General features: G+C 44.8%; 2 protein-coding genes across 3 annotated transcripts in view; one reads left to right on the forward strand and one right to left on the reverse strand.

Moving 5' to 3' along the window:
- The window catches only part of LOC8031807 (putative polypeptide N-acetylgalactosaminyltransferase 10), a 280,882-nt gene extending 272,939 nt beyond the window's left edge, over nucleotides 1-7,943 (reverse strand). Inside the window, exon 1 of one of the 2 annotated variants that reach the window (XM_042289876.1) lies at nucleotides 7,594-7,943. The gene's annotated coding sequence lies outside the window, so the exon portion shown is untranslated. The remainder of the gene's footprint in view (nucleotides 1-7,593) is intronic. The other variant, XM_042289877.1, reaches the window with a different exon arrangement.
- Nucleotides 7,944-8,207: 264 nt separating this feature from the next.
- On the forward strand, nucleotides 8,208-21,202 carry LOC8031810 (fucose-1-phosphate guanylyltransferase). The gene is made up of 5 exons (XM_029975277.2): nucleotides 8,208-8,390; nucleotides 10,634-10,804; nucleotides 11,245-11,526; nucleotides 18,190-18,408; nucleotides 20,103-21,202. The coding sequence occupies exons 1-5, from the start codon at nucleotides 8,330-8,332 to the stop codon at nucleotides 21,080-21,082; spliced, it is 1,713 nt and encodes a 570-aa protein (XP_029831137.2). The 5' UTR covers nucleotides 8,208-8,329; the 3' UTR covers nucleotides 21,083-21,202.
- Nucleotides 21,203-21,871: the final 669 nt, after the last annotated feature.

Here is a 21,871-nt window from a genome sequence, read left to right on the forward strand (position 1 = left end):
AGGGCAAACGGCGAGGTCTCTTTGCTCACGCGTATCAAAAATGGGCAGGGAAACAGTCTCTATCTCACCGGAACACTTTGCTTTTTCTTTTTCTTTCGTGCGTGTGTGTGTTTAAGGAGACAAGAGACGCGGGAGAAGGCTGCAGAAGCAATAAAACATCTTCGGAGAGGCACGCGTACACCGGCTTTCCTGCACGGCGCGGATGACCCGAATACGTGCACGGCAGCCGTTTTCTGGCTGTCCCTTCGGGCGGTGTCGTCGCTGCTCAGGCCTCCCCCTTTGCCCCCAAGGGTCGACGATCCACGGTTGCACAAACAAAAACTCTTTTAAACTGAAAAAAAAAAAAAAAAAAAAAAAAAAAAAAAAAAACGGGTTTTGTAGAGTTTCCGTTATTTATCCCCGTGTTTCTGTGGGCTTCGGCGGCCGACATTTCCACAATCAAAATTTCCGAAAATCGCTTACAACTTTTGCTAAATATAACGGTTGGAATCGGGGATTGAGCGTTCGGTGATGTGTAATTTCAATTAAATTCATTATTAAAACAGAAAAAAAAAAGATTGCGTTTTATTTTATCTTTGGGCCCGAAGCTTTCAAAACTGAATATAAATTCCGATATCTTAAAGTAGATAAGAAAAACTCTTGGCTAATCCCACCCAGACAGTCCCTGTTAATAACCAGTTATCAGATCCTCTTCAAGTATCATCAGGCGCCCCCAAATATCGGTTTTTGGTCCCCATCTCCACGTCCCCTCTCATATCCGGGTGTTTTTCGACGATTGAGTAATTTACCGCTCTGTCACCAACGTTTCAGACCGACAAGCTCTACAAGACGACCTCATAAACGTCCAGGAATGGTGCAACCATTGGCTCATGACACTAAACATCAGTAAATGCAAACTCATGTCTTTCCGCCACCGCCATTACCCCCTTCTACTCCCCTATGTCACCGCTCACACCCCCGTGGAATTAGTCGAATCAGCGATTTATCCTGGCGCAAGCATATCACTGACATCATCTCATCCGCTAACAAATCGCTGGGATCCCTGAAACGTCATCTCCAGCTCACCCGCAACACGTAAAGCTACTCGCCCACAAATCGCGTATCCGGTCAAAGCTAGAATACGCGTCTGCAATCGGGAGCCAACACCAAATATATCTAATCAACGAACTCGAAGCTGTCCGAAGTCCCGCTACTCGGTTCATTCACTATTAATATTCATACAATATCAGCATATCGTTATTAAAAGCTGAATGAGAGCTTCCGTCTCTTTCCAGTCGTCACTGCATCACCAGACTCTAATTGTTTAACAAGTTTTAGAGCGCAGCTCTTAGGCGCCCGTTTCCGGCTTGAGTGGCGTCGGCGTCGCCGTCGCCGTAACCGTGAGGTCACGTGACACCCCCCCCCCCCCCCCCCGAGAACACGTGACCCTCAGTACCCGTCCGTCCCCTTCCTCAAGAGCTGCGCTCTAATTCGGCGTTACAGGGAGCTGTTAACGGTTCTTTTTTTTTTATTTGTCGCTTTGACAATTATTTTATATTTTACCCCCAGCACGCATATCACAGCGCACCGGTCATTCCCTCCAAGTTCTACGCCCATGCACCTGCACTACTACCTTTTATGATTCCTCCACCCCCCCCCCTTTTTTTTTTTTCCTGAGTAGCACGGGACTGGAACGGCATTTCTCACGACACTGCAGTTATGGAAAAAGTAACAACACATGTCTGGCTTTAAAATCGTTCGCCATCTAGGTATACCCCATTTATGTACATTTATGTACCCACCCCTTATGTGATACCCCTCCGGGGGTCTTTAAGGTAATACAATTAAGTGAAATGAAAACAACACAGGAAAGCCCGTCCCGCATGGTGAGTTCCGCCCACAGCCCCAGACCGGAAATGCACCCGACGCGCAACCACCGCGCCGTGACAGGGTCATTCTGCCGACGGCTTAACCTTGGGGTCCCAGAAAATATCATTTTGCGACATTAATTTTAGTTCTTAAAATTATGTTGACTATTAAGTGAATCATGTGTAGTATTCATAAAAAAAGCATGACTATAAGCTTCGAGGTTTTTTTTTTAATATTAGTTTAATATATTGTAGAATGTACCCCACTAAAATTAATAATGGCTATCTCAAACATTTTTTTATTTCTCGTTCTTAACGCAACATAATTATCAACAATTTTGGAGTGATTTACATCTGCAATAGCGGGCTCTTCATTGACGCAGTAAGTTTTCGTTTTCAGACGAAGAAGTATTTTGGCGAGGGCTGCTATCTTGCAAAATAAATAGAAAAAAAAAAAAAAAACTAGTACCAACTGTTATGTTTGAAAGCCAAGAAAATTAATTTTAAGAACAATAAAATGTTTTTTTTTTTTAATCAGCAGATGCACGTTCTGTTTAGCAGTTTGGTATCTCTACAGAAAAAAAAATATATCGCAGAAACAGTTTAATTACAATTACGATTCCTTCAAATCCCTATAAAACCCTGCAAGTTTTTCTTTTCTTTTTTTTTTTCTTTTCTTTTCTTTTTTTTTTTTACGCGCGCGGACGTTGTGGAAAACGTGAATTATTGCATTTGGTGGTTCACATAAAAAAATAACTATCAAAACGCTAAATTTATTTTTAATTCTTGTTGTTCTGGGTCTTCATTTCACAAATTTATATCATTTTGACAGAGCCTCCTTACGCACAATGACTTAAAAAAAATCTGATTTTGGTTGTTAGAGCTGCTTGTCCAAATTGTAGAGCGACAGGCCTATACAAGTCAGCCAAGTATAAAACTGGCGAAGAGGACAAGCCACGCTAACACAGTAGATGGACAGAAGCTACGGCCAAAAAGCAAACAAATAAACTTAATTTTCGAAAAAAAAAACGCAAATAAGACAAAAAAAGCAGTAAAATAAATAAGCTGTCAGGAGAGCGCTTTATGAAACTCCCCTATGAAACGTAACACACAGGCGTCGGTGAACCGCCTCAACAAAGAAAGAAGTCTTTTTTCCTTAAACTTCCAGCTGTCTATGCGTTAAACTTCCAGCTGTCTATGCGCAGAAAAGAATGCCTTTACAATTTCTTCCTTTTTATTTAAAGTTTACAAGACGCTTTTAACGCCACGTAACTATCGATTCAAGCGCCCACCGCATGAACGCGGTGGGGCGCTTGAAAACCTTCCAAAGCGGCAGTAAATGTCACAAATCATCTGGCCCCCGAGCCTTCGATAGTACTGCCAACCATGAGATGATGTATACACGTACCTACCAAAGCCGTCTTTTAACTCTCTCGAATCCCTGCACGGCTTTCATACCTGCGTCGAGTGCACTAACAATAGCACGTTCCCAGAAGCATACCTATGGTGCGCCGAGAGACAATGCTCGCCTTGTATACGGGGCCCACGAAATTCGTTACTTCGTCTGGAGCCTTGACGAGTACTACAATGCCTTTCGATAGTTCGGAATGGTAGGCTATGGGTTGCGAATGGCCACCCTTCTCGGTGACGTCGGTGGGTAAAAAACACACGACAGACAGACCCATTGTCCGTGATCGCTTTTATCTGGTTGGCCGAGGCTCTCAAGACAAAGTCCTTCACATCCAGAATAAAGGGGAAAAAGAAAAGATATTGGAAAGGTCGGGCAACATACCACGTGATAACGCAACGGGTGAATCGGGTAAATAGAAATTTCATTGGTTTTTGTTTTTTATCCTTAATTTTTTTTGGTATTTTGTGGCTTTGATTGGAGGATCGAATCAAAATAAACTAATATATATATACTTTTCTATCGCTCATCTTCCAGGCGAAAAGAGGCCTAGTCACTGCGCTGTGGGGCCATGCGCGGCGTCTGATGTATGCAGACGAATGCTACTGCGCAGGCTCAGAACGCGCCCCACAGCCCAGTGGACAAAGATGTCAGCGGAATTCTCCACCAAAGAATCGCCAGGATTGCCAAAGCAATAATAGCATGTCGCTTCATTGCAGTCTCGGAGCAAGCGTTAGGTCCTAGCAAGAGGAGTCGTTACAACGTTGTCTTCACGTGATGATTTTAACCCGAGACTGGGACACCAGGAGTAAAAGATGTTTACACTGGAAGAGAAAGTAACAGGGACAGCGTGACTCTCAGACGTTTTCTGTCCCTGTTACTTTCCCTTCCACTGTAAAAATGTTTCCTCCTTCTGTCCCAGTCTCGTGTTTAACATCATCTCGGTAAACTTCCATCAGCTCGCCTGCGCACTGACTGCAATTACCTTGTCTTCTCGCCATCAGAAACGCCGTTCTCAAAACTCGGAACACGCGAACAAGATGTAAAGACTTAAGGAATAAAATAAATATAGAAGGACGCACACGGGCCCGTCCTCCCATACTTTATTCTTTTTCGAAAAGTATGCGCTAGCGAGGCTCCTCGCACTTTTTGTTCGTTCAGACAGCTAAAAAGCGATATTTCAAAGGGCTCATTAGCGATGACACTTCGGGCGCTTTCGAAGATTTCCCACTGTCGAAATCTAAATTCAAAGCGCTTAATCAACCTTTTGTTAAAAGAGGTGGGAGAGGAAAAAGAACGTTTACAGTGCACGCCATTTCAGTTCACTAAAAATATTTATCGGGTTTAGCAAAATTGCCAATTCTTCTTCTTCTGCTTATTATTATTAATATTATTATTGTTGTTGTTGTTGTTGTTGTCGGCCGAGCAACAAACTGTTAGTGCGCCTAGTCTGGAGAATAATTACCCCTAAACAGCTCCATTGTACTGCTAAGTAAACCATTTCACCCCCCTATAATGCATCGCTAGATGCCTTGGAGGTAAAATAAATTAAGGAATGAAGGAATTTTTCTGCCAAAGAATATGCCGTGTGATCGTTTTATGCGGTGCTCGAAATATCGGGTCTTCTCCTCTGGTAATTAATTTAGGTTTGTAGGTATAGTGCAGTTATTGACATGCCTGCATCCTGAACATTATTATTATTTCGTTTTTTTTTTTTTTTTTTTTTTTTTTTTTTTTTTTTTTTTTTTTTTTTTTAACGTTTGGGCGTCATTAAATTGTTAGCAAAATAACATGTTTGTGAACGCATGCTAATAAACGCTGCCTCGATCACAAAAAGAAGAAATGGTTACGTTTTTCGCCGCGAGCGCAACTCGATGTTTGCGGCAAGCAGCCAGTGTTGGGAAGTACTTTAAGAACAATGTACTTAGAGTTCTACTTCAACTAGGTGTAGAAAACGTGTACTTTACTCGAAGTACATTCTTTGATTATGTGCTTGTTCTTTACTTAAAGCTGTTTTGCTTTTATTGTACTTTCTGAGTAAAGTACAACTCCCGACTTCAAAGCGGGAACGCGTGGCATCGGGCACTCTCAGAGGAGCACTAGTCTCACGGCGCCTGGCCGTTAGAGTGCCCTGTAGTACCCGATGCCACGCGCTCCCGTGTTGCCGCTAACTTAACAAATAAGTGCCTCGTAAGTTTATTCTGTAAATTGTTCGTTAACGAGAGTAAAAAAGAAATTACTCTGTCGTCACTTGACCTTATTTAATATTTGTCCCCATTGCCGAAAATGATTGGGCAATGCATACCAATTAAAACAAAATTCTGTTATAGGGGAACGAAAGATTGTGTTGAAAAGTATTTCTAGTTTACTTTGAAAGTGCACTGTATTTATAGTATTTTACTTCAAGCACATTGCGCCCGGCGTACTTACTACAACGTGCCCCCCCCCCCCCCCCCCCAAAAAAAAAAAAAAAAAAAGAATTATGCATTACTGAGCGCTTATTTTCCGCCCAAAAGTAGCGATAGAGGTCCGGAACCAGACGGCAAAGTTTCAGCACTAACCATTGAATCATTTAAAAGTTATATGTGATTTCGTGAAATTTGCAGTGGAAAAATAAAGTCCAGTTTCGGTAGCAGGCGTCATAGAACTCCATGTATTCAAGAGAAAATTACTTATAACATTTGAATAAGATAACGGTTAGTGCTGAAACTTTGCCATTTGGTCCGGAGATCTAGCGCTACATGTGTGCGGAAAATGAGCGTTGGCGAAGCATAATTTATTATTTTTTTAGCTTAAAAAATTTATTTATGTATACATATATTAAATATATGCGTATATATATATATATATATATATATATATATATATATATATATATATTATTTTTACATACTGCAGCCCCGTCGGGGCTATTGCAGGAAAGGGGGGCGGGGGGATCACAGCTCACAGTATTTAATATTGAACAAGACAGAAAAAAACAAAAAACATCGTAAAATAGGATCAACCGCTGTCAACCGCACGCAGAAATTCGTCTGGAGGTAATGAACGAATGCTACCGGGTAGCAGATTCCAATGTTCAATTGATCTAGGGAAAAAAACTGTATTTGAACATGTCAGTGCCTGCATAAAATGAAATGTTTAGGTCATGCTGGCTCCTTGTTGATGACTCTATATGAAACCTTATGTATATGTCTAATGAGGTGAGACGTGGCGAGTTAACCAGACCGTAAAAGACTTTAAGGCTCTCAGTGTGACGTCTATTGAAAAATATATATATATATATATCTTTTTCTTTTTTTTTTTTTTTGGGGGGGGGGGGGCACTTAATTTGAAATGCATAACCTCTTATTTACTTTGTCCACTTTCAAGTACTTTTCAAATGTACTTTACCCAACAATGAGGACAGCATATTAATTTTAACTCAACCGACCTCGTATAGCTCCATTGACGATCAACTTCCCGTGAATTCGCTCAAGATAACGCGCACCCATAGGATACATAGAAAACCAAAAAACGGCTCGATTTGTTCGCGCGCGAACTTTATCCCCGTATGCGTTGCAGAATATACGAAAGCTTCCGGGTACAAAAGATCTCCGCGTAAAAAGAAAACACAAAAGAAGAAGAAAAAAAAAAGAGGAACTAGTACCGGTACAGTTGAGATAGGAACGAAGGTAAGAGCCGCGCGAACTGCCAACAGTTGACCCTTGCCAAGTTGGTCTCTCCAACCAAATGCTCAGAAGCATCTTTTGATGCGCTCCGTTATCAAGCGGATATTTCCTCACACGAGTTGATTTCCGCGAGTGGCGTATTTTCCGTTACTACTACAGGCGATTACATCGTTCTTTCCTTTCTTTATTTTCCTCTTTTTCTATTTTTGGAAGACCGTCACGGATATCAAGTTTTTCGCTTGTTTGTGTTTTCCTTCTCTTTAATTCAGACGCTGGCGAGCGACCGGCTTTCTTTTAACACGGGGGATGAACCGGCCACATCGCAAGCAAAAACCAGCTCCACTACTCAAAACCGGTAAAACCGAGTCAAAGGTAGATAAAAGAGAAGAGTAAAACATTCGGGGTAGATGGAGATTCATTTTCAAGCACGGCACGTGTGCGTTCGTGCGGACTGCAAACTAGCACGCGCGTGGATACCAAACAAAACAAAAATAAAAAAAAGTCGAAAGGCGTTCGACTCGTCGAACGCACGAAACTTTGCAGAGACGGAACGCGAAAGACTGATCTTCCTTGTTCTTTTTCGAACCGGTCACGAACTCCACAATGACTCATTGTCGGGATCGGTATTTACGACCAAAATCAGAGGCATAAGAAGCGCTGCAAAACGCACCTGAGCTCGAAGTGGGGCGAAGTGGCAAAAGAAATCCTTTGAAGAGCGACGTCGGCGTGGGTGCTTTGATCGTTGCACGTTTCAAACACACACACTCAATCTGACAGCTCCATCGAGAAGGCTACAGCAGCCGATCAGAGGCACAACACTGCGTGATTCGCACGCGTCGACTAACATCTGGCGAACACGCGAGCAGCACGAGCGAAGGCGTGAAGGTTCGACTGCCGCAAGCGGCTGCTTTGGCCTGGCTCATCCGCCGACAAACACACACCGAAACGATCCGCTGCCGGCGCCTTGGCACTGCCTTGCTCAGTTTGCGGCGAGGTTGGCTTTCCTGCACGTGTCTTTGTGACGTCACATGCGGCAGGCTAGCGGCATCTCGTGTCAACTCCGTAAAGCTCGTGCAAAACAAGCACGTTTCGTCTTCTTTTTTTAGTAACGCTTCTGCAAATTATAATTAGCATTCATATAGTTTTATTTACAGATATTGCGTAAATATCTTGACAAACATATGTTTTATACGTTTGTGTGTACGTGTTACATGTGTGCCGGCAGCACTTTTGACGTACTTGCATAGATGGCGCCACGTATCTTTCTCTGCGTGCGCGCGAAAGGCGTTGCTGGCGTTGTCGCGGCGGTGGTCGTGGAGTTTGTAGTTTGAGTGTCGTGAAAGTCGTGAACTTCCCATTAATTTAAGTTTCGACGTTTAGTCGCTATGTCACTGCGGCATTGAAGCATGGAAACGTCAGTGTGCTCTTTCATGAAAGCCTGCCTGGACTCTTACGACGCTTTGAGAGGTACTATTATTGTCTCTGTGCCAAGACACGTAGCGATAATTTGATGTATGATTTGTTGAGTTGGCATCGGCGGTCTGATGCTTTCCAACTTTCTTTCAGCGCCCGTGTTGCTGGTGCTTTAGCACGACCGAGAGTTCAAACGATTCTTAACACGCCGAAAAAAAAAAAAAAAAAAAAAAAACGGAATGAACTTGTGTTTGTGTGCTACTAATTTACAAATCAGTAACATTCATTTTTGCAGTTTAGTGCCGATACCACTGATCTCTTGTGACCATTTGTCAATAGTCAAAGAGATCAGTGGCTTGTACCGATCCCACGTTCACTGCGTGAAATTGTTAAACGAAGTGTCCAATTGCTGAATGTGACCAAAATCAGGAATTGGCGAAATTAGAAGTTGTGACCTGCGCGCGCCACATCGCCGTGCATCACATCTGTAATTTTTTTTTTTAATTTGTTTTGTTATGTATGTGTTACCAAATTAGAGGTGACAGTGCCTCCAAAGTTTGTAACGATATGGGTAAATTAAGCAGATAAATAAAAAAAAAATCCAACACGTAATTTTAAAAGTATTAAAAAAAACAAAATCTTGATTACTCAGAAATTTATGCATGCACATTGCATCGTTAATGCACATCAAGTATCAGTCATTCATTCCCCTTTAATCAGCTGAACCCGGTGGCCAAGAAGTCTCAATGGGTCACACACTCATACTGGCACACGTAGCACCATCTGACCACTGTGAGTGCGTGATCATTTGAGTGCAAGGCAGCAGTGTGTATGTGCTTTTTTGGATCCGAGAAGTATACTTTACCCAAAGGGCTGCTTCTTCTTCTGGTAAATATGTTTAACACATCACTTGCAAAAAGTGAAATGATTGTTCTACATATAATTGTTGCCTTATAAAATAGGACACGCTAGAGATTTGAGAGAAAATGAAAATAAAAAGACATCCACTAACTAACTCTAAGTCACAAATCTCCGAGACAACCCAAGCAGGACACAAGCAGGAACATGGATCCTGTTTAGGCCATACTCGTGGAGCTCATACTAGTTTCCTGGCACTTATATTGTCCCATTTGCTGTGCTGCTGTGTGGTGTACACTAGATCTAGTGTGCATTGAAATAAATGGCCATATCCATCCTAGAAGTAGACACCCTTCAAGTTACTCTGACTCTCGAGAAAAAAAAATTAAAGCCGTTTACAACTCCCTGTAACACCGAAATTCATATTAAAAATAGCGCAAAAGACGCTTATGCGACGCTTATGCAAACGTCAAAGACGTTTGCATAAGCGTCGCATCGGTGTATATGCAGCAGAAAGAGTACCATTTCATTAACACTATCTAACTTGACAATATTAACGCGGCGTTTTTTCTATTCTTTTCTCGTTTGGATTGTGCGGCGGGGTGATGTAGCTGTTTTGCTGACTTTTTGGAACAGGCGGTGGGCGGTATGATTGTGCGGATTTGGCGGTACGCCCTGTCTCTGTTGAACGAGACTAAGCACGTGCAGGGCGATAGCAAAGTTGGAAGCTTTCAATAAAGTTTAGTTGCCAGTTAGCGTTTGTCCTGTGTGCTTCTTCGTCTTTTTGTCCCGTCTCTTTTGCGCTATTTTTAATATGAATGTCCACTACCAACTTGCCCAGCAGACCAAGCTTTTACAGTAACACCGAATTGGAGTGCAGCTCTTGAGGAGGAGGAGGGAAGGGTACTGAGGGTCACCTGTTCTCGGGGCGGGGGGGGGGGGGGTCACGTGACCTTGGGGGCACGTGACCCCCAGAAAAATTTTTTCCGCTAAATCTAGCGGGGAAATTTTTCCGCTAGATTTAGCGGGGAAATTTTTCCGCTAGATTTAGGGGGGATATTTTCCGCTAGATTTAGCAGGGAAGTTTTTCCGCTAGATTTAGCGGGGAGGTTTTTCCGCTAGATTTAGCGGGGAAATTTACTTATAATGCACCGCAAAATTACGCCGACGGCGACGCCGACGCCGCTCAAGCCGGAAATGGGCCCCTAAGAGCTGCGCTCTAAAAGGCGCTTCAGTAACTCTTCACTAAAAATCAATAGCAAAGTCGCTTTATGAAACATGATTACGAAAAACCGCGAGATGAGGGTAAAAATGGGGACAGGACAAACACCCTGGGGTATTTTGTAATTATGTTCAATTTACACCAGCTCGTTGCCACATTACGTTTTCGTACACTTTGTGGACTGCACCTACAAGTTGATGTGTTGACCTCCTCCCAGGGAAATGCCCCAAAAAAGAAAATGCCGCCTTTTGGGACGCCGTGATCATCTCTGCTGCAGACGAACAGCAGGCTGCGGCATTTAGGCTCCAAGTCCAGAGGAAAAGGGAACGAGGACTTCTGCCACTCGTTCCATACCACGTGTTTGCAGACCTTCCAGGAGCCAAGATGGGTACGTCAGTGAGCGACTACGTCTTAGAAGTGCTCAGTCTTGCCCGATCTGTCGGCTATATTTGTTGAAGTCATGATTTAAGTCAAATCTATTTGTTACAAACCCTTTCCGACATGATAAATTCAGCTCAGTGACATCACCACTTTTTCCCAAGTAGGCCGACATTTCCAAGCACAGTGTTGTAACGCTTTGTTGGGTTCTCTTAAAATTGTCGATTACCTCCGGCGCTGTGAGAACGTGAAGTCGTTCTACACTACAGCGTGCGGTGTTGGGGCACGCGGGTGCCTTTTGCTGTGTAGTTGTCTTACAAGAAGCGTGCTATTTCTCTCTGAGAACTCAGCACCTAGCCTCTTCCGCCGCCCCAACGTTGCAACAGACTTTGGTAGCGTTTATTTGACCACGCTGCAAACACTATGTCAATGCATTCCGAACGTTACCAGGGTCCGGAGGAGCCACACTTCACATTTTGGAACGCCTGGCCGAGCTGTACGGCGACCGGTCCTTCGCGATGAGGATGCTGCTCATCCACACCGGCGGGCAGAGCAAGCGGCTTCCCAGCCACAGCGTGCTGGGGAAGCTGTTTGCGCTGCTCCCACTGCCCGCTGACACGGAGTTCCAGATGCTTGACCTCAAGCTCGCCATGTACGCGCCGTTCTTGGCGAGGATGGCACCCGGCTTCTTCCTCACTTGCTCCGACGACATCGAGACCTACGCTCTGCCAGGTGAGGATCCGAATGGAACGTTTGAAAGGGACGTGGACGACGGGACCTACGCATGCCTAAAGTTGCCGACAAGTTAAGAAGTGCAGGGTGTAGCTTATTATGTTTGCACCTCTTATTTTTTCTTCGGTGTTGTCGTCGGCTCAGGCCGCCATCTCGCTGGCTGTGAAGAAATGATAGTATGCTTGGGACCCCTCACGTCCTGTATGTCTTAAGCGAGTCGGTGGGTTTCTGTAGAGACACGGCCCATTAATTAGGCAACCAGGGCCGGTTTGCCGATCTCTGCGGCTATTAGGACTTCTTTTGAGGAGAACATGTACCCTGCGTTCCAGCCAATTCCACTCGGCAGGTGTAAGTCTTGCATGTCACTTTCATTAATTCTTGCTTGACGCGACTTTTAACAGAAATGACCTTGCATGCGGATTCTGGGGTACATAAATATGATTTGTTCCACTTGCACTTCGATCTTCTTCACCCTTTTTCTGCACACGGAATTGTATTTTAGTAATTTAAGCGAGGATGGACTCGCGGCAGCTATTTATCTGTAACACTAGGTGCCCTTAGTTTCTTCTCCCCCTTGAAACTGGTCATGTGACCAGAAAATCTCTTTCTCGGCTATTTTACTGACTTACTAATATTTTTTTTTGTTTTGTATTCAGTCAGCTACCCCCCTCTTCTTATGCCCTCTGGACCCCAAGATTAGTGTAATAAACAAATAAATAAATATTAGTCTTGCCAGTAGTCTTTGCCCGCCGAGACCACCAATATTTGCCTTTATGCTCTGCTGTTTCGAGGCAGTCAAAATGCCCACAAAAATGGTTCACCCTTTACTTTAGATTTATAATGGGAACTCGATAGCACAGAACGACTGCCCAGAGGACGCGCCGGAGCAATACTATACTCCGCTTCACGATAACTTGGCAAACTGGGGGGGCTGCGGCCCCCGCAACCCCATAAGAGTTCCGGAGCGAGGCACGTGACAGCACTCCTTGGTCGAGGCCACAAGGGCCTCGTTATTGCCACAGCAACAGTGCCATCTCTGACAAAACATGGTTCTAGGCCTCTTTCCCTTTTAACAGCAGTTAAACTCGCGCAATTCCATTTTTAACGAGAAGACATGAAGAACCAGAAAAGTGACACCACATCCGTATCCGCTCTTGATTTTTTTCTCTTTGTAGCGCCGTGGCCGTTGGCGATCGCCAGCAATCGCAGCCGTGTAATCAGTTGTTTCCACTCAAAACATTGCACTGTGCCCTGGCATTAGCACCCGTCACAGATTTGCAGGTAAATTGAGTGTATGGTTGTCTCATGAACTGGTCCTGAAGTGCTCGCTATTCTAGCAGACGGAAATGTTGTTGCAGTGGACGTCCATCCGAAGTTGGTTGGTTTCGGAGTAGACGACTCTTAGCTAGCAGACGACAGCCAGTTCCTCCGGACCTTGCGCCTCGCATTTGGTGTGCTGACACAAATGCTCCCGTGACGTCCGGTCACGTGCCTAACTCCGACGCTCTTATTGGGTTGCGAGGCCCCAGCCTCCACAGTTCGTCAAGCTATCGTGAAACAGAGTATAGATACGCTGTGCTCTGGTGCAAAACCGCCCTCTATAGCAGTACGGGTCCGGTTGCAATGGCGACAAACACGTTAAAATTCTACTGCAGCCGCGCTGCAATATTATTCTGACTTTTTGTCTATTGAAAAACGGCGATTATTTCTTTAGGGAGGGGAACCTTCACAAAGAAAGGTCGCCAGTGTCCGGGGAGGAAGGGATGAACCTGGCAAAAGAACATTTGTCGACAGCAATGTGCGTCTTGCAAGGGCAAGACATCGTCACCTATGACATCCGCCTCAAGATAAATTCTGTTTTTTTTTATGGTTTTGCTCACTCTTGAAAACCGAAGCTATTCGGGCAAAGATCAGGATGCTATATTGTTCAATTTGTCTTTTCCCGCACAGCTGTGCTGTCGCACACACTGCTTGAACTCAGGCAAGTGCTGTTATACCCCAGTTACACTAGCGCTCTCAACTGTCATTAAAAAGGTTATGGCACTAAAATTAAACGGATAGATTATTCTTGAAATAAAAGGCTCATACGCTTCTTAGTATATACACCGAGTTGCGCGATTTTTAAAGCTCTGGTAATTGCAATATTCAATTTACGAATTTTTATCATTTTCATCTGGCGACCTGGCAACACTGCCCAAGTTAGTTACACCATGGTGTCCATAAACCGTGTGACCATGAACGCTCTCATTCTAGGCACCGCCATGATCGCCCAAGCTCTCCTCGCCGCGGTACGATCAAAACCGCTCACACAACTCGAATGCTATTCTCGCTCTTGCCCCCGGCCCGTTGACCTTTTACCCTGCATGCGCCTGCGAGATAGTCTCGGACAACAGTGACCACGGCTAGTTCTTCCGTAAGTCGCCGTCGCTAGAGCTGGTCGCCGGCAGGTCTCAGTCAAAATGAACAGCTTCCAACATCTCTTGATAGCAATCAGTCTCATCGCTGCTGCGATCAATGTCAAACACTTTGACTAGGCGAGCGATGCCGTAGACGTAATCGTCACGGACCGCATGCTCGAAACGCGGTAGGTAAACGAGAAAGCTGAACCTGGAGACGCCAGGAAAGCCAAGTTTGTGAGTGCATGCAAGGAGACACCACGCGGGAGGCTGGCTACGTAGCCAGCCTCCAGCTTTGACTGGATCCACCTTTCCAAGGGACCTGCATATAAATCAATTTATCCACGAAACTATCTCGCCATTTTCAAAACAAATTTAACAGCATTAGCAGGATTATAGCAGTATAGCTTTCTCATATTTTTTTTTTGGCGTGTCATAACCCCTTTAAGCCAATGACCGTTGACATTTCCTAACTGTCATTGAGCTCAACTAAGTTGCCCGCTGTTACACGGTGCATAGGCCTGAGATGCGCGTCAAGGGACACAGTTGAAACCGAAACAAAATCAAAACTGATGTCACATTAATTTTTTTTTTTTTAAATAGCAATGCAAATTAATTATATGCACACTTTTCATTTGTTCAAAATGCTTAAGACAAAATAAAACTAACTTCTTTGTTTCTAGAGTAAAGAAACGACAATCGGAATGTTTCACCCAAATTCAAACGAGAGAGACACAACGAAAGTCTTATCTGCACCGACATCACAATGGCTGCCCTTGCTGAGCTTTGGCTTCCGCAACGTGCCGCAATCGTTCTAGTGGCAGCTCTGTCCCCGAATCAGCGGCGTAGACTTTCCATTTTCCCGGAAGGGGGGGGGGGGGGGGGGGGGTGCTGCTGCACGTTACCTTTTCGCCAGAACTGGAGATTGAAGCTAACGAAAACAAGCTGGAATTCCATTTCCCATGTATTTTGCCAGTAAAGGCAACTTGCGCGTTATTTTATTTACATGCCGCTACTAGAAGCTCGTTACATGGCACGTAAACAGCGTCTCGGTAAGGATCATGGCCCGGGCCCGGGGCTCTGCCCCCCTCCCCTCTGGATTTCACCAGGGGGCACGAGCCCTGTTGCCCCCCCATAGTCTACGCCTATGCCCCGAATCATACCTTTTCTGGCAATATTTGCTGCCACGGTACTTTTTAGGTACCTCCCCCAATCTTCCGCAATAGTAAGTGCTTCGCTGGCGCTGGACATGTGCAGAAATGCGGCAGACGCCACCATCTTTAGCTCTATTGGGGTGAACCCCCATTAGTTATACTCCGTTTCACCTTATGTTGTACTCGTGATTGTATTGCAGCGAAGGCCAGAAGTGCTAGCTCATAACATTGGCACCTGCCTTTACTGCACGAGAGCTTGTTCCGCCGAGATGTGCCCTAGAGCAAGGAGCTTGTGCTTGTAGCCTTTCCTGCAGTACATCATAAGGTGAAATAGATTATAACTGAGGCAGGCCAGCTCAGTTGAGCTCGGTGATTGTTAGCAGCTCAATGACACTTGGCTCTTCTTGGTAACTCCGGCCGATCATGATTGAGTCAGCTGTCATTGGCTTAATGACAGCTAAGAGCGCTAGTGTAACTAAGGTATTAGAAAGTCAGAGTTATCTGACTGCTGAAAGCATGCCTAGGCTGTTTTAATTCACACTAATGAAGTCACTGATGAGGAAGGCACTCCACGACTGCAATGCTAGGTCAAGCTGTATAAAAAGACCGAAGTGCAATACTCATACAGTCAAAGCTCACATGTTTTGTTCCCAGGCATTTTGAGTGACTTGAACAACAAAATTAAAAACTTTTACTGCACGCTGCAACACCTTGTTGTTTTTACGCACGTGTGCCGCTGCCGTCAAAGTGGTAAAATCGTAATTCATGCACGTGCGTCAGCCACCCCCTCATTCTTTTAGAAGTAAAAAGAGCGATCACCATCTGACTTACATTTGTGCCAGTATGGTTGTCTTTTTTTCTCTTCTTTTACCTTTCTTATGTGATGCCAGAATTATAATTTTGAGCACAGTTGCAGGTGACCAGGGTTGTAAAGTACCTAGGTACAAGTAACTGGAAATTGATATCTAGGTACTTTTGTTGTACGTGAGGTACAAACCTAGGTATTTTTATTTCTTGGTGTCTGTATCTGTATCTTAGGTACATTTTCCAGTAACTTATAACTAAGCGAAGTTGCTTTTTACGGGTACTTTTCTATTCACTTCGTCAAAATGGTAGAAACTATAAATATTTAAGTATTAACACACTATCATGTGCCATGATTAACGTTCAGTTAGGTACGACCTGAAAGACACTGACTTGATCGAACAACGTTTTAGCGAATGGCGGTGTTCGTTTGCGTGAACGGTGGATTAGCAATGCCGTTCTAGCGACACCAATTTATTGAATCGCTTCAGAACTCTGTTTAGAAAAAATAGTGACCTGGTTCCTTCATTTCAAACCGAAATCGACTTCATTGCATGTTTGGAGCTCCTCTGACAGCTGTACAAGGGAGGAGATAACTAGAAATATGTGTGCCGTTTCTGTTAAAGCCCCTGTATATCTGGGAAAAATGGCTCTTCCCCCCTCCTCCAAACCTCCAAATCCAAACCCACTTTGGGTCCTGGGACACCAGCATCTTGCGTACCACACGCCATAGATTCATAGTGGCTCTCCACGACCACTACAGTTCTCAAATTCAAAGTTATTAAAAAATGGTAACTGCATATTGGGGTTTCTTTTGTCGACATCCTTGGGGAACCATTGTAGCTACTGCATTAAGGACTTATCGTAGAATGTCAACTGTGGTTTGCAGGCCCTGCAGGTGCAAGCTGAGTCCGCCCTTAAAGTGACAGCTCCCCCAAGCAATGCAAAACTCTTGCATGCTCTTGCATGTGTTCTACGAAAAGTCTTTATTAACGTGACGGGTAAGCGTAGCTGCACTACCGAATCAAGCAACAAGATGGAGAAACAAAAATGAACTTTGTCAATCCACAGTTAACGATTCATGCTCCTGGCAATCGTTCTTGAATCACCTCCTAGGAACTGAAGAAAACTTTTTGGGAGACAGGTATTTACCTTTCTATTTAGTATGATGCTGTGGCACTTGAGTACACAACAAAACCCGGTGCCCTGCCCTTTCGCATTCAGTACATTACTTTACGAAGTGCAAGGCCAGCATGACCAGCGCACCAGCCTCCCGTGTGATCTGCTCCTCATACTGCTAATAAGCATGGGCGCGCCTCGCCAAGGGGGAGGAGTGGCATTGCGTATGCATGGCGAAACTTCAGCCGCACAGCCCCATGGGCCCAAGAATCAAGAAAAGTATATTTTTCTACTCAAAAGCCAACCTTTTTTTTTTTTTTTTTTTTTTTTTTTTTTAGAAAATTTGTTTGAGAATTAGTTGCACAGGACTTCTCTTACTCTCTTCTTTGGTGATGTATGATGATGACACATAAGTGGCAATATTTAATGAGTAGCAAGCCATCTGTAGCACATCTTCAATAATAAAAGTGATAGAATCTATGGACATAATTTTTACAAGGGTGCACGTGTCAAACCGGTCATTGTACCGGTTCGGGTTTAACAGCTTTGAATTTTGTTCTGGTTCAGTTCCGGTTCAATCATGCGTGTGAAATATTGGTGTCTGGGAGCATTTTGGCATATTGAACGATCTTTGATGCAAGTGATTTTGGGGAGCGATCGTCTGTTTCAAGAAGACAGGCCTGCATCGTCATGTAACTTGAGGCGTCTGTCGAAAAGCCAAAGCTTACGAAAATGCTCCGTCACAGGAAACCACTTGCCGCTACACCCGCCGTCTTCCATCAGAAAAATGACAAAATCTGCCAGATTTAGAAATAAATCTACTGAAATGGTATCACCGTACCCATTTAGGTAGCACTGAGTGGTCGGAAGCGAAGCTCGACAAACCAACCACTCTTGTGCCTCATCTTCAGGGTTGTCCTCCACACAGGACACATTTTTTGCAGTCACAGCATCTGCTATACCGGAAGTGGAGGTTTTCTTCTGGTTCCGGTCCGCTTTGGGACTTTTTTTTTTTTCTATGCTGATATGGTTGATGTTCTCACTAGAAACAGACACACATGCTGCAACATTCACATTACTTTTAGAGGCATACACACTTTTTTTGTTGTTTTGCATGCCATGTGCCATGTTCTATTTGGCCAGATTTTTGGGCTGTTTGTTTGATGCGACACCCGCTCTTCTACTTACAGTGGCTTCAGAGGGGAGATGGACGTTTGAAGGTGCTGGCTTCACGGCCTTGGCGCATCCGTCACCGGTGTCACTTGGGCTAACTCATGGCGTCTATGTGCTTCCGGAGAATCCAGGAGCTAGTTCCGCCTGTGTAACCACCTCCTGTTTGGAAGTGCTTCAGAAACCCACAGAGGAAGTCATGCGGAGAAAGGGCGCCATTGTCACCCTGACAAAAGAAGGCACGTCAACTTTTTTCCTTCTGTTGACAAAAGAAGGCAAGCAATGCAAGAGTGGTTTAGAATAGTGTTTCTTCGCTGCGACGCAAGAGATCAAGCATCTCACGCTTGCAACATCACCATGATACAGTAAGAATTTTTATTTCACAATGAAATGCTGTAATATGAGAGGGAAAAAAATAAGCTTTTGTTTTGGAGCTACATTTTAGCTGTTTAAATATGAGAATGCGACGGGAGCGGTCCACCGGTCATGTCCGTTGACGTCGCCTCAGCAAGAGAGGTCTCATGTACTGACCCATCGCCGAGAAACGTTTGCACGTCGCAAGCAGCAAATTGCTGGCGATTGTTGCCCACCTTGCCGCGTCTTTCAAAACATTTCCGACGTGCACCCCCCATGGGAGTGCAGTGTCGTCCTGCGTTGAAAATCACAGTTGCGGGGATGCCGTCGACTTTGCACCCATGACGCCATGGTGCTGGAAGCCTCCCTTTTTTTTCCGTAACTGTGCTCGTCTTGGCTTTAGCCAACTTCTCATCACGAATCCTCGGAGGAGGAGCACAAGGACCCTTTGCGTACGCGTGCAATAGACCCTTCCCGAAATTCAGTGCCATCTGGTGGTTTGTAAAGCAGTTTAGGTTTTGCCATATCAATGGCGGAAATGAACTTGTATCGGCACCGTCACATTCGCAAGTCAACGGCACGCGAGGAATTGTTCAGTGTGAGTTCTTTCTCAATCACTTTCAGTTCGATGGTGACAAAGAACCTGCATTCAGAACAAAACTCAAACCCACTCAGATGCCTCGAGAAAATACTATACAGCATAGTGCTTTAAAGCCGATTGTGTGCCGCCCACAGATTGACTGGATCTGAGTTATTAGAAATAAACGCTTACGTAGCTCTTCTGTTCCATTCCTACGTCGCGTCGTACTGACCCCCCGAATGTACAGGCCTCACAAGATCCGCTTCGGAGCTTCTTCAACGTCTTCCTTTATCAGTCACTAGAAGGCCGCCATTTGTATGGCACAGATGCCGTTTCACAGATGATGATAGTGATCAAAGTGGCCAGCCTGAATTTCGGAAAGGGTCTATTTCAGAAAAATGGCGCACACAAAGCACAGATAGCTGTTAGCTTAGAACATATGCGCAGTGGCAATGACGCTATTCTTTGCGCACGCTAACGCTTTGCATTCGCTACTCTAAAACTCCCTGTCCTGCATATCCGTAGCAGAATAAAGCGGTGGGTTTTAAATCTTTATATTCGAAGTACACTTAACTCGAAAATGCTTGCAATCAAAATGCTTCATTTCTTCCCTGGTTGTCTAACCTTTTGGTAGTTATGCTTCGAACTTTGTTGAGCTACTTTCTTGGATTTGGTGTGGCACAGTAGGAACTACGTAGTATTCATTTCTTAACTTTATTTTTTCTGTTTGGAACCCTATGCGTTTCATTGTGGCCCAAGGTGGAGTGGAGTTATATAAATGAATTATTCATGCCCTGCACAGGTCCGTGCATAAAATATAATTTGTAGGCTTATAGTGATTGTGCTTTTAACAAACACATTGATTGCATCATTAAAAAAAGAATGACGAAACATAAATAAGTTTTTGTAATTCGTTTGTAATAAGTTGCACTAATTTTGAGATTTCAACATTCTTATATTTTTTATGCTGCTTTTTTTAACAGTTTTTTCCTCGTACAGATGGGTCCCGTGAAGAAATTGCCTTTACCGACAGTGCCTTCTTCTTCGACTCTACGGTAATGTGCCGGATGCTCCGGTTCTACGAGAAAGTCAAGCCTCTTTCCTACGAGATAGACGCTTATGGCGACTTCCTCAAGGTGCTCGGCACAAAAGCCAGAGACGTGGGCAACGTCGACGCGCCGGACGGTTGCGGAGACGCAAAGCCGAGCATCCGAGATGCGCTCGGGAGCTCGGACCTACGAGTGATCGTGCTACCCTCGTCGAGGTTTTATCACCTCGGTACGACCCTGGAGTACATCGAGAACCTCTGTACGAGTGAGACCTTTGAGCGTGAGTTGGGTACGTCCAGGTTCGTGTTGAGCAGATTGGTCGGCCCAGCCGTCGAGCAAAACGCTCCCAGTCGCATTGAGGGAGTTGTCATGGGTTCTTCGTTGCACTCCGGATGCATCGTCGGATCGACGGTCGTAATTGAACATTGCCGTTTCGAAACGCCGGTTTCTGTTCGTAAGAACTGCATCGTAAGTAACTGCAGGTTAGCCGGTGACAACGAAGTGCAAGTGGACGTTCCGAATGACTGCATCATTTTCACTGCCTGCGTTACAAAGTCGGACGCGAGCGGCTATGTCACGGTCGCTTTCGGTGTCCGAGACGACTTGAAGCTCGTGTCGAAAGAAAGGGAAAGTTTGTCGTACTTTGGACGGAGGATCGGGGAATTGGCGCGTTCCGGTACGGTCGACTTAAGTTTAGTGTTTGAAGAGTACTCCGACGCATGTTCGCTGTGGGAGGCGAGACTCTTTGCTGTGAAGCCGACCATGAGCGAAGCGTTTTTGTCGACATTGCACTTCGTTCAGCGTGTGCTCGCCGGAAACAGCAGCGACCAATCTTGTCAAGTTTGTGATTTGAAAGTGAGCATGAGAGACATTGTAATGTGGAAAGACATACCCAGAATCATCAGTCACCAGGATAGCATATTTGACTGAAGCAGTGGGAGTAGTGCATTTTGCTTGGTGAAGAGCGGCTAATGCAGCTGTCGGAGGCTGACTTCTACCGTTCGTGGAATAAAAAAAATAAACATCACATTATCACTTTCAAGCAGTACAGATTTAAGTAATTGATTTAGTACACATGATTATCACGTAAGAAATTATTCTGTTAATGAAATGTACTTTCTTATAATGTTTTCGTTCTTGATTACTAATATGGGTGTATGACTTTCTTCAAACCATTTCCCTGACCACTTTTTTTTCTTCTAATTTTTGTGCATGGGTGTTTTGAAGCATGGCCTATTTGTCGACACATACTTTGATAAATGCACTATCACCCAATGCTAACTTCTTTTTAATTAAAAAGAAAAAATCGACATACACCAGCTTCTTTAGGGAGGAAATGGTTAGTTTTTGGTAACATGCAAAACGTCATTGGCCACATCCACCACCGAGCCAGGTTTCCCGCGGTGCAACCAGAATTCGTCACGTTTCGCTTGCGGACGGCGCACGAGTGCAGTGTTCGACGGAGGATGTAAATTCTCCGCAGGTTCCCGTCTACTATCGCGCCATCTATGTAGTGACATATGAACTGAACAAAAGCGGGGACCACAAGGACCGTGCAGAACTGTGCAGCCTAGAGTTCCTGTATATGCTACCTACGGTAGCAGAGTTGCGCATTCAGCCTCGGCGGGTGGCCGTAGCGCCGGCTTTCCCGCACGCCCTGGATGCTTTGCTCCTCACGCGACTAAATTTGGCGAATAGCGGCGCCGCGCGCGCCGCCGC

This window comes from Ixodes scapularis, unplaced genomic scaffold, assembly GCF_016920785.2.
Source record: "Ixodes scapularis isolate PalLabHiFi unplaced genomic scaffold, ASM1692078v2 PGA_scaffold13__105_contigs__length_92229423, whole genome shotgun sequence".
NCBI lineage: Eukaryota > Metazoa > Arthropoda > Arachnida > Ixodida > Ixodidae > Ixodes > Ixodes scapularis.

What these genes read in the sequence shown, in the direction of transcription:
- LOC8031810 (XM_029975277.2), top strand. Translation starts at nt 8,330, where the DNA reads ATGGAAACGTCAGTGTGCTCTTTCATGAAAGCCTGCCTGGACTCTTAC. An exon ending in CGAGACCTACGCTCTGCCAG is followed by an intron (nt 11,527 to 18,189) that starts GTGAGGATCCGA and finishes TTCTACTTACAG; the next exon opens with TGGCTTCAGAGGGGAGATGG. An exon ending in TGTCACCCTGACAAAAGAAG is followed by an intron (nt 18,409 to 20,102) that starts GCACGTCAACTT and finishes TTCCTCGTACAG; the next exon opens with ATGGGTCCCGTGAAGAAATT.